General features: G+C 40.5%; 1 protein-coding gene across 1 annotated transcript in view; it reads right to left on the reverse strand.

Annotated features, from left to right (window-relative positions):
• The window catches only part of TTN (titin), a 380,526-nt gene that overhangs the window by 276,624 nt on the left and 85,354 nt on the right, over window positions 1-18,548 (reverse strand). Inside the window, exons 43-50 of the mRNA XM_086956205.1 lie at window positions 6,205-6,483; window positions 5,004-5,567; window positions 4,268-4,549; window positions 3,890-4,168; window positions 1,220-1,498; window positions 842-1,120; window positions 460-744; window positions 72-350 (exon numbers count right to left, since the gene is read on the reverse strand). Of these exons, the coding sequence (XP_086812331.1) occupies window positions 72-350; window positions 460-744; window positions 842-1,120; window positions 1,220-1,498; window positions 3,890-4,168; window positions 4,268-4,549; window positions 5,004-5,567; window positions 6,205-6,483 (2,526 nt within the window). The remainder of the gene's footprint in view (window positions 1-71; window positions 351-459; window positions 745-841; window positions 1,121-1,219; window positions 1,499-3,889; window positions 4,169-4,267; window positions 4,550-5,003; window positions 5,568-6,204; window positions 6,484-18,548) is intronic.

Genomic DNA, 18,548 nt, shown 5'->3' on the forward strand with positions numbered 1-18,548 from the left:
AGAGGCAGCCCATAAAGGGCTGAAGAGCTTCTAAGAGTATAAGAGGCCAAAGGCAAAAAGAGAATGCAAACCTTTTACAAACAAGTTCGCTGTGCATGCAACAGCGCCAGCCACGTTGCTGACTTTGCAGGCGTAGCTGCCAGAGTTGGACTGTTTCACCGCATATATTTCCAGGGTTGTTCCCAGGGCTTCTTTTGTGATGTAGCAGGTTCCACCAGTTGTCAGTTCTTCCTCACCCTTGAACCACTGTATGGAGAACGGTGCGGTTCCTTGGAAGGCAGCCTTCAAGCGCACTGTGGATCCAGGCAAGACCTCTTGTGGATCCGGTTTAGACGTGAAGCTTGGAGGTTCTACATTTCATGAAGAAGAAACATGTAGGTATTCAGTGGGTGAACACACTGTAAATTTGATCACTAATATACATCTGTAATGTTAAACAGCGCAAAAAAGGTGTCAAACCTTTCACTGTTAGAGTTCCACTGCTTTCTTTACTTCCTGCAGAGTTTGTTGCTCTGCAAGTGTATATCCCAGCATCACTCATGTCTACTCTGCTGATATCAAGAGAAGCAGAACCTTCCCCAAATGCTATTCTGTACTTTTCCCCTGTGATCTCCTTCCCGTCCTTAAACCAGGAAGCGCTCATTGGCAAGGAGCCAGAGAGTTTACATTCCAGTCGACAAGTTGCACTGACTATGCTGTCAAGACTTTTCAAGGGTTTGGTGAAAGTTGGGGGAATCGTGCGATCTGTTGAGGACAGAATTAGAAGTGGAAAAAGTACATTAAAATAAGGTTTAATTGAAAAATAAAGAAGAAATCTCTGATTTGAAGAGCATATACCGACCTAGCACAGTAAAAGTAATCTGGCATTTCATACTGCCGGCATCATTAGAAACTTCAAAGGTGTATTCACCACTGTCTTGCAGTTCAGAAGAATAAAATTTCAGGCATGCAGTATTGTTCTTAAAGCTGATTCTGTACTTTTTGTTGGACATCAACTCCTTCCCATGTCTTAACCACCTTGTTTTCAGTTCTGGTGTGCCTGCAACAGTGCACTCCAAAGTGGCAGGGTCACCCGCAGTCACCTGGGTCAGTTCCGTTTTGTCGACTATTCTGGCTGGCTCTATAACAGAATGCAACAATTATCATTAGGAATGCCTGTCACCAAATTCACTTACTGCTAAATGAACCACCTGAAGAGTTTAAGGGTTATAACACCAACCTTTTACTGACAGCTCGCCGAAACATGTCTGACTTCCAGCCTCATTTTCTGCAAGACACGTGTACTTGCCCGCAGAACTGGGCTGAACATCAGCAATAGTCAAAGATGAAATGCTATTTTCAAAAGTAATTTTGACTTTGTCCATTTCCTTAAGAATCTCTTTCCCTTTCATCCAAGTGACTGAAATGGGCTCGGACCCTCTCACAACTGCCTGAAAAGTCACGGCATTTCCCAGGAACGCTGTTACATTCTCTATCTTCTTGATAAAAGAAGGTGGCTCTGATTAAGGGAGAAATACAAAAGAATAAAAGGGAGGCTGGCAACACATTGTGAGTAAAATGCACAGCACCAAGTTGGCGATTCCCTCTCACTGGAATTAGGTTGTTAATCCTTTCCAGCCAAACTCAAAGCACCACAAGGAGCCCTTCTCAGCCACGCTGCTTGCTCCTCTCTCAGTTTTCTAAAGGGTCTTCTCAGACACATTCCTATCTTGCGGCATGCATTCCAACCTCACCCGTCACTCGCCAATCTCTTTTTGTGCCACCAAAGTATTTTGCCCGTAAAATCAAAACAATTAAGGTCTCACTCAGTCTTGATTTATTACACCTCCTCAGCTGGTGAATCTTCTCTGTTTTCACCTGCTTCCAAACTACCTTTTATCACATTACAAGATGAAGAGACACATCTAGTGACACCTTCACCATCTGATCCTTCAATTCTTCATAAAGCTCACAGGGTTATCTTTAATTTACTGGCATGCAATCTTCCACCCAATAACCCTTGCAATCCCCCTACACTTTGGCTCTTGTAAAATGCACTCCTCAGAGCTTGCATCTCCATTTTGAAACTCATTATCATCACATCTACTAACAGCCATCTCTCCTCAATCATCTTCCTTTCAAACGTCTCAATTGTCTTTAGTACAGTTGTGCCCAACATAATATTTTCATCTTTGCACAATTTGGGCTTTAATGACACTGCTACCTTAGCTCTCTTTCGCCTTTGCACACACAGCACCAAAGAACATTCTCCATTGCTCAGTCCTTGAACATCCTAATTTTCTATCAGTATCGCTCCATTCACCTTGTGCTTCCTTGCTGATGACTCAAAGACTGTCTTCTTGTTCCGCTTCATTACACAGTTAGCCATACTAATGCACCCTATTTCCACCCTTCTGTAAAACCATAGATGAGCATGCAACGCGTAACCCCACCAAATACAAATTTCTCCTTATCTACTGCATCCGAGAACAATAAATGTCTCAACTTAAATCCCTATCCCTATTCTCAATCACCAATCTGGACATAGCCAGGGATCCATTATGAAAACAAAATACGTCTTTTCTTCTTCATCTCATCAGAATGCCATTAGCCCATACCACCAAGTGATTAACATTTGCAATTGATACCAAACCACTTCACCTTTCGCTATCTAAAGAATAAGAGTAGTGTCCCTGTGCCAGCAAACTCGATAACTGAACCAATCATCTCTACTTCATCCTTTCACTACTATTCCACCAATCTTTTCTTTGCATGTCCATCACCAACTGCCATTCACACATCTTAAAGGCTAGTTTAGTGTGTAAAAAAGGTGTCTCTACAAGTGCCTGACTCATGTGTCCACATCTATCCATGGTGCTACACGGCCTATTTCCTTAAGAATCATTTTCATTTCATCAGCGTAATAGAAATTGGCATGGGCTCTTTCACAACTCCCTGAAAAATCACTGTATTTCCAAGGATGCTATTACACTTTCTATCAGCTTGATAAAAGAAGGTGTCTCTTATTAAGAGCGCACTACCATGTGCCCCTCCAGTTACATACTCAAGCCCAATCAATATATTTACCTCTACAGCTTTGTTTAGTTCTCCTTTGACATACTATAGGCTACCGTACAAGCTCCACACCCTGTCTGAAATATTATATGTCAAATCTTAGCCTTTCCCACAATCCCTTCACTGGAATTCCCTCCCCACCTATCTGAGTTCATTCACCACTCAGTACTCTGTCGGGATGGCCCACTAAACTCAGTGGAACCACCTTGATCATCTATAGCACATCTGCACCATATCAATAAAGGTCACCTTCACAGAAGGCATAACGTCTCAGCTATTTCAGCACATGTGTAATCATCTACTATTTACCTGCCAACACCTCCCATTCTGTTTTTGCCACATATCTATCTACCATTTAGTGTATACCCTGAACATCATAATCCTTGAGATGCTTACCAAATAAATACATAACCAAATATCTAAGTGGCATAAGCCATCACACAAATAAAAGACACCAAAGTGTTACTTTCTTTTCGGATGCTTGCAAGGTTAATACTGGCATTAATGGATTTAGGTACATTAATGCAAAGTCTAGAAAATACAACTTCGTAAGGTGAGATGGCTCGTTGTTCACTAATCCACAAGCGTAAGATGTACAACGTTTAGTCTCTACTAGCCTAAATAAAAACTTGTAAGATGATCTACAGGTTAATGTCTGTGAAACCCACCCTATCCAATGGGCAAATTAATAGCAACCAAACAATTTGAAAGAAAGCAAAAGATAATGCCATTGAAGAATGATGAGAAGCTGGATAAAGATTAAGACTGTCCTTCCAGGAAGAATGCGTTGGTCTTCAAAATCCGCAGAAAGAAAGAGTTTCTCTTGAATACTAACCTTTTAGCCTGTATGTTGCACTGCAGCCACACTTTCCGACTTCATTGGCTACGACACATTCATATTCTCCGACATCTGCACTATTGAATGAAGAGATTTCTATGCAAGCGAGACTCTTGGGCGACGTAAGTCTGTATTTTTTACTGCTTCGTATCTGCTTCTTGTCTTTGAACCAGTTAATTTCAAAGGGTCCAGTACCGGCAATCTCACACTGAAGAGTAGCATTGGATCCTCTCACCAGTTCTGCTGGCTCAAGCATTTTGGTGAAAGAAGGTGGTTCTATAAAAGCATTAAGGTGTCAAGACATGGTTAATCTCTGTTATCCATTTATTTCTATCCCACATAAAAGAACTAAAGAGCAAGTTAAAGCAAACAAACCTTTGACAATTATTTCAGTGGTGCAGCTGTCACTGCCAGCATCATTAGTTGCTTCACAGGAGTAGTGGCCACTATCATCAACCTTCATGTCAACAATATCTAGTACCGCCTCAGAGTTGATAAATGTTATTCGGCGCACATCACTCTGTCTAATTTCAGTGTTGTTCTTGAACCAAGTGACATGAATAGGAGGCGAGCCTTTCACCTTGCACTGCAGGCGTGCTGACTGCCCCTGTCTCAACAGAAAAGATGGATCCACCTTCTTCAAAAAGGAGGGGGGTTCTATAGAAAGATTTTAAAACAGAAAAAACTAAAGTAAGACTCATATGCACAGAAGGATGTCCGCAAACGTCAACACACAGAAGGAATCTAGATTTACACTCATCCTCAGTATAAATCCACACAGAAATTACATATAACAAGAGACAAAACAGTAGAATTTGTAAAGGATAACATATATCATCAACATTTTGAATAGAAGAAGATGCAAACCACAAAGTGGAAGGAATGGAGTCTCCAGAAAAGACAGCATAAAAACATGAACAGATGTTGCAGATTGGTCTAAATCTTACTTAGGTTCTTTAAAAAAGTATACAATTAAGTGATATTTCTTAAGAGGTCGTTATCAAGCCTATGATCAAACGTTGGGAAACTAAATAAAGTTGGTAGTGTTTTAGAGAATACGTTCTGTGTGGGTATGTAACTGTGTGTGTCTGTATTTGTAGTGTTGCCTTACCTCTGATGGTCACAGAAGCAGAGCTGGAGCTGCTTCCAGCATCATTGGAAGCAGTGCACACGTAATTTCCAGAATCTTTAAGTTTGGCCACAGGAATTTCAAGAGAGGCCACTTTGTCTTCAAAATAAATCTTGCAATCTTTGCCATGCATCAGTTTCTGTCCATCTTTGCTCCATGCAACAGTGACCTTTCTGTCCTCATCCACTTGGCACTCCAGGCGGATGGTTTTGTTGACAGTCGAGTTCAGGTTGACCAGCTCCTTGATGAAGTATGGCTTATCAACCACGGTAAGCTCAGCTTGGCAGATATCTGTTCCAAACTTGTTGGATGCCTTACAAGAGTAAACCCCCTTATCAGCAGTGGTAAGATTAGGGATCTCCAGTATGTGCCTATTGTTGGCAGCTGAGATTTTACAGTTCCGCGAAGATGGTATTGCAAACCCATCTTTCTGCCAAACAGCATCAATAACTGGAGTCCCTGACACTGTACCCTGGAATTTTGCTGTCTTACCCACAAAAGACGTAATCGACTCGGGTCTAGTTATAAAATATGGTGGGAAAGCTTCTGTGAAAAGAAAACAAATCACAATATTCAGTGTACATGACATCAATGGGATTCATAGCATTTTAAATAGAAGAAAATAAGTCAACAAGATCATTTTTTTTCATTGGCTTAGAAAGAGTAATGAAAACATAGGTCAAAGTGGTTAAAGATAGCATAATCAGATTTGTCTAAAGTTGACCTGTAATCAAATGATTAAAGAGTTTAAATACGACTAATATGTTGATTATCCTCTCCAGTAAATGCTTGATGCATGATCATGCAATATATGGTCTGTAAAAACCATTACTAGCCTATTTTAGCAGAGCAAGTCTGCTGGTATCCTGCTTGAAACAACATCAAAGGCTCCCTAAGAAAGAGTAAGATATAGTGCATATTTGCTAACACAAAAAAGATGCAATGCACTTTTGTGCTAAGATTGGTCTAATACAATACTTTTCTAGCATTATGCAGGAGAAGAAAATTGAACGACACCCAAAGAACCTATAGTTACTTACACTGACATATCCCTAAGAATATGTTCACTCTGTAATAGATATTCCATACGATGTGCCATGTGTAAAAGTTCTTGTATAAAGAAGCCTGTAAAAAACATTGCCATGAGATCACTGGCAAAGCTGTCCTGTGGACCTGTACTCACCAGACACAGACAGGGCCGCCGTGCAGCTTACGCTGCCATAGGGATTCGAAGCTTTGCAGGTGTATTCTCCGCAGTCCACGACTTGAGGTCTCAAGACCTCCAGGGTAGAAAGGTAATTTGTTGATTGCACTGAATGCTTATCACTCTCATAGACTTCCCGGCCAGCCTTGTACCACTGGAATTTCACATTAGGAGCGGGTTCAACTTCACAGGTGAATTTTGCAATATGTCCAACAGCGACTTCCAATGATTCAATTCGTTTCCGAAACACAGGTACAGCTGGAAAAACAAAAACACACAAAAACTGAGAATGAGTCCGTGTGTGCATTGTTTTAACAATATGGCTAGGCAAGCAGCCAAACAACTGGAAATTAGATAGGTGATTACTGTTGAACAATCCAGGTCAGTGGCTGAGGACATGAAAGGGAAGTGGCAAACCAAGTACACAATTATTGTGCAGTGATAAAACAAACAATTGGTGGTATTGGTGTGGTACCCAAGGGCGTCCCACTATATATTGGCGTGCTGCATTTTTTTACTTCTTTTTTATTCATCACAGATCTGCTGCAAAACACTTCAGGACCTCATATTGGTGATGTCTATAGAGCCCCTTAGCAAGGGGCACTATAGGCAAGCCCGTATGAGTCCTATGTATAGAAACAGCCCTGCCGATACATATTATTATGAACATACATGTGAAATTCATCTCTTGTGCTGTAAAAAAATCAGGTTATGAAGAGTTTCATGAGGTTTTACAAACAATGTGCAGACAAGAAACACCATTATCAAAATAATGAACAAATTAAGGATGGAAGTGCTCAAACATGCCTCATTTCTAAGTTTAAAAAATGAAATCAACAAGGGACAAACGAAGAGTATTTGTCATAATCAGATTAAAGAACTGCAGACTATCCAACTGATCACAAGGAAGGTGAGTTTTAATGCAACCTATGGTGTGTTACAAAATTAACGAGCTGTGCAGAAAAACGTGAGAGACTGTGAAAAAAGCTGAAGCAAGACTCTAAAGAGGAAGGCACAAACATTTCGTGATTGTGGTGATACGATCGCTATCTAGACAAAGGCCAGTCTGTGATGTGATGTTGTTTTTGTGTTGATATACAGACATGTTGATATGATTAGTAAATTAGTGAGACTAAAGTGTAATATTTCTCATAATCCAACCTCTTTTTACTACAGTGAGTTTCGATGAAGTTGTAGTTTTTCCACCTTCGTTAAGTGCCTCACAGGTATACTCTCCTTGATGAGCATCCATCTTTACTTTGTTGATCACTAATGTAAATATGTCATTGTGTTGTAAACACTTGAACTCTTTGTCTGAATGCACCAGTTTACCCTCAAAGTACCACTTCACTTCCTGCACGTTAGAGATTTTAGTTTCCATGCTGAGGGAACTACCTTCCTCAATAGCAATATCCTGTAATTTTCTAAATATATTTGGTCTACTCAGGGAGAATTCCTCTGCAGATTCATCCTCACATATTTCTTCCTGTTGATCTCCCTTTCTCAGAATTTGCAGTGGTCCCTCACATGGGAGGCATGTCCATTTAGCATCAACACTGAGAGCGGTACCCCCCACATCTTTAACTGGTGGTCTCTCTGCTGGAATGCTTAACTCTACCTTAGGAGCTAGCTCATCAAAATAAACTTGAGATTCTTTGGTTATTTCAGCCTGTTGGTGTGATGGAACAGCTGTAGTCGATCTAACTCCTTCTAGCACTAATGGCATTTCTAACACACTATTAGCATTCAATGCTTGGACAGGAGAACTTGAAGTGTACACTTTTTCGGGCCTAACAATGAATCCCAGTTTTAATTGTTCTGCTAATAACATCTGCTGCTCTTTGTAAATGATGGCGTGCAAAGCAGCCCTGAATTCATTCTTCAGATCTGCTGTCTGGGGGTACAGCTCCTGACCTGCTAACGCCATTTCTTGGGCTGCTGAACTCCCAGTTGTAGTGAGGGGAGTGCAGGTTGAATATGAAGGCTCTTTGGTAAGTTTAACCTTCTTCTCTTTAACACTATCTGCATCATCTACATGTTCTCCAGACAACATACATTGTTCACTTATCACCGCAGATCGCTGTGGACGTCTGGCTTGAGATTTCACATCGATGCTAAATGGCCTGGGATGCTGACACAAGACATTTTCTTCCTTGGCTAAAACATCTATTTCCTCTACCTCATTTACCATTAAAATATCTCTGTTCTGTTCTGTTAATGTCACGTTTTCTGATGGCATTCTTGTTGAGTCAACTGAATGTGCCTCTTTGATTATCTGCTTTTCCTCCATCATTAAGGGAAGTCTTACTGACTGTCCTTCCTGTATCCGGGAAGCAAAGTCATGCTCAGCTGCTTCTAGAAGAACCGTGCTTTCTATGGGCACCCCGCAGTTCCCAGTGAGGAGCGATTGGGAAGGGATTCTCTCTTCGTATGTGGTTTCACAGGCAACAGCGTCTCTGCTCATGAAAAAGTCAACATGTCCTTGGTTTAAAGGCCGGCTTTCAAGGACAGTTGCCACAAGCAAATCACTTGGAGGGTCTTCCTTTGTCAGAGCTGCTCTCTCAGCTCCCACGGCTGCCTGTATAAGTTTTTCTTTGGGCAAGGGTATTTCTTCCATTATAGTGCTAATGAATTTTCGCAGCGGAGCCTCGTGTGATTGTTCGGGCACAACGCTGTCTATCTTTGTTTGAAGAACTTCAAATTGTTCAGAAGACACTTTGATCTTCTCTTCTGTATTCAGGGCCCAAGTACGTATTTGCTCTGATTTATACAACGCCATTTGAGATGGAGGTTTTTCAAAAATCATTATATCTTCCTTGGTCAAAATGCCTTCAGAACTTTTGGTTGGAAGAATGAGAATTGAAGGGTGTTCTGAGGTGGGTAAGATGTTGACCTCACTATCTAGCGGGATCATCCAATCATTGCTGTCATGTGAGATAAGGTTGTGCACTGCTACGGTCAAGGGGTGGAGTAAAGTTGTACTTTTGCTGATGTATGCTTTGTTCTCAATAGGAACGTCAAAAATGAAAGGCCCTTCGCTGGTAAATGCACTTTGACCATTGAAAACCTGCAAATGCAAAGGCTGTTTTGTTTCTATTTGTACATTTGCAGTTACTAGTCCATCTGAACTGAGAAACGCCATGGCCTGCTCTCCTGTGAGCTGCATATTCTCTTCTGTAACGGAAATGGAATTCGTAAACGTATTTGGGGTTAGCACCTCGTGTACCTTGCCAGATTTGATAACGGGCAATGCCTCTTCCTTATGTGCCATTGTCTGAGAATCATATGCAGGCACATGCCATTCTTGTGGTTCTTGTGCACATATGTTCACTTTAATAGGTAAGTCACAAACAGGTATGACTTCTCCGTGAGTCTCCGTTAACTTGAGTTGCTCTACTACCTGAACAGATTGGACCAATGCATTTTCTTCCTGCAATAAAGAACACTTATCTTCCTTCGGCATGTCTGCCACCAGTGGTGTCTCCTTCGGCAGCTCCTCAAATCTTTCAACTTTATAAGTGCACAGCATATGTTTCTGTTCACATGCTGAAGTCCCAGTTTTTACATCTACGTCGGTAAGTGGTACAGCACTATCACTGGTATGCTTTTCTTCAGCAATTACTGGTGCCAGTGTGGATTTGTACTCTCTAGAAACTTTGAGTTGGATGGTCTCTGAGGCATCATTCTCAAAGTGCTGTTCTTTAACATCTTGTCTGTGCTCCACCACAATGGGTAGGCGCAGATCAGGCGTGACATGCAACGTCAAAGCAGACAGCTCTTGAATGGGCATGCTTGCAATTGGTTCAAGATGATGCTCTGTCAGGCCATGGTCTTCTTGAACCTCTGGACTAGTAAAAGCCAGAGGGAGTGCTTTTTCGGTTTTCGGAAGTAAAGACTCTTCAATCTTGGCAGAAATGGGCACTCTTTCAATTCTTTGAGATTCACCTTTAACCATTTCATCTGCAAGTGTGCTCTCTTTACTTGTTGATTCTGACAAGTAGAACCGATCCTCTAATTGGTAAACCTCCTCTTTTTGAAGAGAATACGTGCCCTCTGTGCCAATTGTGTATACCATCTGATGCCCATCCTGCAGATCAGCTGCAACATCTCCTGGGAGCTTCACAGCATATATACGAGATTCCGTGGCCTCATTATTGACAGATTTCTTGTATGATTTTGACACATGTTTCTGATACAGTCGTCGTTCCTGTTGAATAGGCATTCCAGTGGTGTCTTTCAACACAAGCAATTCTGCAGTGCAAGTTGCCTCTCCTGCGGTGTTCTGTGCCTTGCAACTATACAACCCACTATCTTCAGTGTGACAATTTTTTAATATCAGGGATCCTGCACCATCTGCACCATGAAAGATGGTGCTAAATTCACCATTGCTTAGCAGGGAGTCTCCCTTATACCAGTGAACTTCTGGGGCTGGCTCTCCTAACACATTATATTTGAATATGGCTGCCTGACCCTCTACACACTTGGTAGATGTAATCTCTGACACAAACTGAGGTGGGCCCACTCTGGACTTGTACTCAGCATGTTTCTCAGCTGACAACCTTTCTGCATGGTCTGGATTCACCTTCAGATAAGCGCTGCAGGCCGTCTCTCCGTATTTGTTGGTGGCAATGCAACTGTACTCACCCTCATCTCCTAGCTTTGCATAAGGGATAATGAAACTATACATATCCACATCAAACACAAATTTATAATCTGCTGATGGTATCAATCTCTCTCCATTATATAGCCAGACAATTTTGGGTTTTGGGGCACCGGTGACGACCACGGACATTCGAGCCATGTCACCAACATTAACTTCTATAGAGGAAGCCTGTCTAATGAAAAAGGGGACTTTGCCTTTTTGATTCGTCATGGCAAGTCTGTCTGGGTAAACTGGAGATTCAGGCATGAGTTCTAGTATTTTATCTGTGTGGGGCAACTGAGATCCGCTGTTGAGGAGGTCAGCTCTGTATTCCTCTCCAGATATAGCAAAGCTAGCAGACGTGTCTGTATGGGAAAGAAAGTGTTACAGTTTTACCTTGCCTATATATCAATTTTTTAAAAACAACCAATACAATACAAAAATATGAAGTAGAACATTTCTTGTAAATTACAGCGTTTGGGGTGAAATATTGACAAATTACTGATCATCGAAAAATATCGTTCTAAAAAACTGTAGGAATTTCACATATGTATCTATATGTTTTTGTGAAAAGTGTCTGGATTTTCAAACATTAGTTAAAAGCACAGTTTATGTTTTCCTTGTACCGACTGGTCATAATTTGAAGCTATCTTCTGAAATGTCAGAACACAGATCCTCTATGTCAGTTCTTGGGCTGCTGTATCTCTCATGCTCCACGGCTCTGATTACAAGTGGCCTAACGCACTATCCCTGAGGCGGGAAGAGAAATAAGGTTTCAGGCCATTACAAGTGGGATGGTTTTTCTGCACCTGAAATTAGTGGGTGTGATTATACCAGTAATCTTGGGCGCTTAAACACTGGGTCTGGTTTAGCCAGGTTTGACTGCACACCTAGTACAACCTGGCTGGACTAGTGTCTGAATGTGATAGGTGTTGGGGGCAGGAGAAGGGCGCGCTCCTGCAGCACTGGGGGTTGGGATGAGGCAGGAGCTTTTCACCCCTGCTGCTAATTCCAACTGCTCAGAGCAGTTGGTAAATGGCAGTGGTAAGTGCATTTGAGACAACTGTGCGGTTTTTCACCAGGAGAAACCTGGGTAACTTTTAATTGCATGAAGCAGAGTGTGTCTGTAAAGCTGTGCCAGGCGTACTTCTGGGAAAGCCATGTGACATATTGTCCAGACTCCTATTTCCCCAATTCATAATTCTACATAACTTACAATAACAAAAATGTGGGCAATCCAAATTTACTTGTCAGGCTACTCTCAGGCTACCCTTAGAATACTACACTGTCCTCTTGTAAAAGAGAATAAACTATAGCAGTCTCAGGTTCAAAAGCGGGCAGTAAATATTATTTAAAAGGACGGCGTAACTCGGCGCCAGGATACCCATGGGGTGCTAGTGCACTTTATGAGTTTATAAGTTTTAAGTTTTGCATAACATAACATAACATAACAGAAGAGTGAGTCTCCCTTTTAGCAAGATCTAAACAATGCCAAAAAATGCCCCACTCCAAAGATAGCTGTTCTTGAAAGGCGGAGTCTTTTAGTACAATTCCCACTCCATTTGGCCCATCTGTGTCATTCAATACCCCTATCTGGGCAAGTGTAAGTTGACGTGGGTCCCTCCTGCATCAGCTGCACTCCTGATCCAGTATGTTCAATTGGTCAGGCTCAGTAGTTGGCAGCAGCCCTGTATCCACAGCAGGGTTGTGTTATGTCACCCTTTTCCATCAATGTTGCTGATAGGGGAGGGTATTACTCAATCGGTTTTCCCTATTTACCAGGACACAGTGGAAACCCAGTTGGACATACGGTCTTAGCTACCAAGCACCCATGACAATTGCTTTTTGAGTTATGGAAGCCAAACCATTTTTAGGCCTAAGCGCAACTGACTCCCCGTTTAGAGCAATAAAAATTGTCCCCAAGAGATATAACATGGACGGGAGTTTTGGTAATAGATATTAAAACACTAAATTTGATGTCCTCAGCAAAATCCAAATCTACAGCCATATTAGCCAACGGGTGAAAACTAACAAAATTCTACCACTTAAAACGCAAGAAAGTCCCATTTTAAACATATCACTGAAACCGATTTCCAGTCCATGGTCTAGGAAATATTGGTATTACAGATTGGTTCTGAACTTCAGTCCATGGCCAGATTTCCTAGTTTCACCATAGCCCAGTAAAAGCAGCATTTCGAGCTGCAGCCAAGTGCGTTATAGAAGTGATACTGTGTACCCTTGTAGCCCATGAACCCTGACGTTTCCACTTGGTGAATTTAGAGGCTACTCTATAAAACTTTCCACCTGCCTTCCCTAACATACATGCAAGAAAGAGTGAAGTTCTTGAGGGACTAAGAAATACATTAAGTAGAGATTTGTGGTTGTCTTAGAAAACCCAGAATTTAAGTCACATATTCTACTGAATTCTAGTCATTTTCAGGTTTTGCAATTTCCATGTAAAATAAGTACTAGTTGACAACAAACTTTTCCCACAATTTTTGAGTTAAAACTCAGTTGAAATGCCCCTGCTTTTGGTTTGTTTCTGAGACCACATGTGCTAATTTTCTAATTTTAAATCATTATCTAGCTCTTTGTTGCAGGTGAGAGAAGCTAACATTAAACAAAACCGGAATGGGAAATAAATACACTTTTGTGCTTTAGTTGGCCGACAACTGGTGGAATACCAAAAAGAAAAATCCTGGAATATTGAGATGTAGTTAAATAAATCTTTATTTATTTAGAAACCTCTATACATACATCATAAAATCAAAAACAGAGGAGCAGATCATATACAATAAAAATTCAAGTGATAAAGCAATACAATATGATATATTTTCCTATGTATCAAGCAAGCAAGCATATTTTAAACTGCACCTTAAGACGCATAAGAATGGCAACCGCCATATTTCAGTTTATTCTCAATGGGATGTACTTTGGCAAAAGCAAGTTAACATTGCACTTTATAAAGTGACCCAAAATCAAATATCATATTTCAAAGGAGTAGTACACAATTCATAACAAAACATACCTCCACTTTGTTTATTATTAGGACAGCCCAATGTAGGAGAGACAGAAGACAAAAACAACAGCTAAAGTATGTACAGCCATGACCAACTCTACTACTCTAGTTCTCGTGATTGCACTAAGTGAGATGCTTGCGGGATATCCAACATTAAATATCATGATATAAATGTGCATGCAATGATTTCAAATTTAAACCAATTGTTATTCTGCATAGCCATGTTTGTTATTTAAAAACATGGCCAGTTTGCTGTGCTAGAGAACTGGATTCAGTCACCCATTGTGCACAAAATCAACTTTGAGGGCCAGCTTTGAATACCAACTAGAATGGGCGATCAAGTGGATCTTGGAATTGACATAGCACCTGCAAGTATACTACTGTATGCCTTCTTTCACCTCGGCATGGATGTTGCCCACCAGTCCAGCCCGCATTCGGTAATTGTGTTTTCATTGTACAATGCATGCACGAGGATGCGAGCTATCTGCCTCTTTTTAAAATATACTCATGTCTAATTAACTCTCCTGGACAAACTCATTTTTACTCGACTCTCCTAACTTCCTCACAACCCTCCATAACGTCACCATCTGTCACTCCATTCATATTTCTTAGCTTCACATCACATATGTTTCTACTGCCCTTCCCATCTTCTGCTCAACAAATATTACCTCTTTTTCAAGTCATTATGACGTGCACAGTAGGCATGTGTGCAACACATGGTAGATTAATCACATTTAACATAGTCCATCCGGGCAAGAAGCAGCTGCCCTGTCCAGCCCCTGAGGAAAGGAGTGATTGGCAGTGACAGCACTGTCCTTTCACTCGCCTCCCAGTTCTCACCCATCCTAGGGATGTGTTCAAACCGCTATTATACACCAATCAATGAATCACTTGCATAACAAATAGGCACCAAAGGATTTCCTTCACAATCAACTTAAAAATGGTGCATCTGCGACTTTATCATGTATCTAGAAACAATATTTATCATACACATTGCCTACAACATGCTAACAGATATTAATGTTTTCACAAATAATTACTTACAATAAACACATGAAATTAAAAAAAGTGTTACAGGCATCCTATCATGACCTTTACAGTATTTTCTGTTCTGCCAAAATAGACAGGGGTACATTTTTGGGACTTAATTGCCTAGTCGGAGCTCATACACGTGGCCTGTCACACCCTCCCTCGTAGATCAGAGCTAAACAATCTATTCTAAAATAGGCATTGCAAAAACCTCTCAACAAAAGTAAAATCAGGTTATCTGAAGAGTGATCGAAAACGCAACATCAAATTTGGCTTTTTATATATGTATTGTACATAAAATCAACATATGGCCATTTGTAATGCTGTTTTTCTTCAGAGTGCTATATGAAAGAGCCGACATCAAATGGGCCGGTAAAAGTGAAACTGTCCTCACAGGATTGGCCCACACTTGGTAATCCTTTGGCCCGAAAGTTTAACATAATATTAAAAATCAGGGAGTAATAATTCTCCCAATTCTCTAATGGTGTGTGCATGGCTCCAACTTTTTGGATTTGTTCTTTAAAGAGGAGTGATGTAAATGATTTTGCTTTACCGTGCAAAGCCACAAAAAAGAGGAAGTGGGTAAGAACTTCCGAGGCCCTGTGGGCCAGTAATGACCAAATAACAAGCCTGGATCCATCAGAGAAGGAGAAGATGATGACTTAAATTTTGGCACAATGAGATGCTCTTCAAATTGATGGAAGAGAAGCTTAGAAACAGCACCTTTCAGTGACATTTTGCATACTTTAAACAAGGCAGCTGTTTGTGAGTTTCTCACTTTGGGGACGGAAGTTGGCCAATGGAACAAAATCCGATTATTTTTTTAAATATGAGTTTTTAAATAAAATTATGTATTGTTTTTTATAATTTTACAGCGTGACCACCTAAATGTTTGGTAGGCACTGCCCGTAAGATTTGTATGGGCACAGATTACACTTACATCATTGTTATATGGAAATACAATGATGCATTTAGTGTAATGGTACTATATCCTATACCATACATGACTATAAATAACTCGTTAATATTACTCTGTTGGTAATACAAAGCATGTTCTTTCTTTAGAATTAACATGATTGTATGGCACTCTTTTTAGGGCTAATAATTAATCTACAGTTCTAAGTCGGAATTAAATTCTCATAAACATTGGTGGATTTGGTGGTGAGACCTCATTCTTTATCATTTGAATTTAAAATGTATTTATTATATTTAAATAATATTTATTAATGAGTGAGGCATATGCATATTTCTTTAAGTGACTCGGCTAATAAAGAGCTTATCTATAATGAATGTACCTGTCTGGTTTCCCTGTCTGCTCAGGAGTTGTTGTTGCTCTTGTGAAATTGTGTTTATTTACACAATTATACTAGGTGCACTTTATTGAATTATAAGGGAGGCAGGTCATGTTCATGTATAGATAAATATGGTCTATGTTAACCATACGCTTTTACATAATAGCTAGAACGTTAGAGCGCCATTTTAGACCAGAGTTAATTGTTGGTATCTGGAGTGATTCTGGCTGGCACATGTGCTTACTTTTGTTGTTTAGCACAACCTAAATTCACACTCATAATTATGCCGAGAAAATATGTTTTGCAAGTCAACTTAAGGACATATTTATAAATTTTGTTTACATAGCCGCAATTGAATTGTTAGAGACAACCATTAAAAAAATAACGTGGACAAATTCCACCAACTGCCTACATAATTACAGATCTAGACAATAATGCCACAATTTCAATTATAAATCATTCATAAAAGCCCAAATTAACTTTCTCTGATGTTTGCACATGCCCACTCTTTCGACGGCATTTGTGGCACGCAGTTATTATCGCTTTTGCAATTTTGTCACATTTGTGTCATATTTGACTTAAAGTATCCTTGCGGCTTTTCTTCAGCTGTCTTACTAGTGCCCTGCATACGTTCGCTATCCTTTAGCCAGCAGAAGCTTGGGAACCGAGAATTTATGCAAAACTCCCACAATATGCTGAACATTCTATTGCTATTGAGGTTTCAGAAACCTCCGTGAAGATTCAAAAAGCTAAGCTTCAAAGTATCAGCTGCAGGATCATTTGCAATTGACACTATATTTCTTCTAGTGAAACAGAAATTTTTTAAGTGATATTTACACGTTTTCCCTTTCTATATCAAGGATGTCACAGATCGTGTTTTAACAACTTTCTGAGAGTTTACAGATAAATCACTACATTCAAGTGTTTTTCTGTCTGATTGGATCTACACCTGAAGTGTCAACCAGTAGATGAAACTCCCACATCTGTTTTGCTAATCTGCTAACCTTTGCAGGTAAGACCTATTGCTTAATCACAGTAAGCAATCCTCTGCATGCAACTTCTCCAAAGCTATTCTTAGCTTCGCACACATATGTGCCGCTGTCAGAGGCACATATGTTTTCAACAGCAAGGCTATAATTTTCTTTCTGACTCTCCAAGACGTACTTTCCAGGTTTGGCAAAAATGTATTGATGTTCCTTGTACCAGGTTATGGTTGGTGAGGGGAGACCCACCACAGAACATCTGAAATTTGCTTCTCTGTGTTCTTGAACTTGAAGGTCACAGATAGGCATCAGAAACCGAGGTGGCATTTCAGTCACTTCCATTTCAATTTTCACATTGTCACTTTCTTTTGCAGCGTACTGTGGGTTTTGTCCATCCAGCCAGAGAGGAAGGACGTCAAGAGAAATGATCATACTTTTATTGTCCGCAGTAAATTCAGGAATAGTGACTATTTTGACTTGTCTCTCAAATTCTTTAACTTCACTTTCATCTAACTCTACTTCTAAAAGAATTTCCTGAGGGGAAGGAGATCTTGATGTTGTTTGCTCCATGTCAAACTCTATTACATGTTGATGAGTCACTGGAAGAGGCAATGCCACTGATCTTCCATCCTGGGGTAAAATGTCCACCTGAGTAATGCTTTTTGCTTCCCCTACTAAATTTATCGCATGGCACATGTATTCTCCTCCATCTATTCTTTCCACATTATGGATTTCCAAAATGCACATGTCACCTTCTCTACCCATTTTAGCCCTGTGGTCTTTTTCAATTAACGCTTTGTTCCTATACCATTTTACATCAGGAGCTGGCAAACCTATAAGCTCTGCCATAAAAACTAGTGTACTATGTTCATAGATCCGCTTTCTTGGCAAAGGTTTAGTAAATGCTGGAGGCATGGTTTGTTTTTGTTGACTTGCTGGGCCTGGATTGGGAAGCATGTCATCATTGCATGTTGCTGATGGGCTCCATCTTTCTAATGGAGCACCAAATGATGCATGCTGGCCCTCGCCTTTGGATGTTGTCCCATGCAAATCATGTTCTGCAATGTATGTTTCTGCTTCTGATGGCACCACCTGGTTATCAGTAATCACATTTGGAAGCAAAGGTGACAAACACCATTCTGGTGAATTGATAGGGGTGTGGTATGACTCAAAAGACAATGGAGACTCAAACTTATCCACGGATGAAGGGGGTGTATAGAAACCCTCAAGTTCAACTTCTACATCACTAGCAGTGCTGCCAACTTCAACTGATATTTCCGATTCAGGAGACAGTGGACGAGACAGCTGTGGCTGCTGATTATAGAAGTCATAGACAGTGCTGAAGGTTACATCCTCAA

The sequence above is a fragment of the Lissotriton vulgaris genome, chromosome 2_1 (assembly GCF_964263255.1).
Source record: "Lissotriton vulgaris chromosome 2_1, aLisVul1.2, whole genome shotgun sequence".
NCBI lineage: Eukaryota > Metazoa > Chordata > Amphibia > Caudata > Salamandridae > Lissotriton > Lissotriton vulgaris.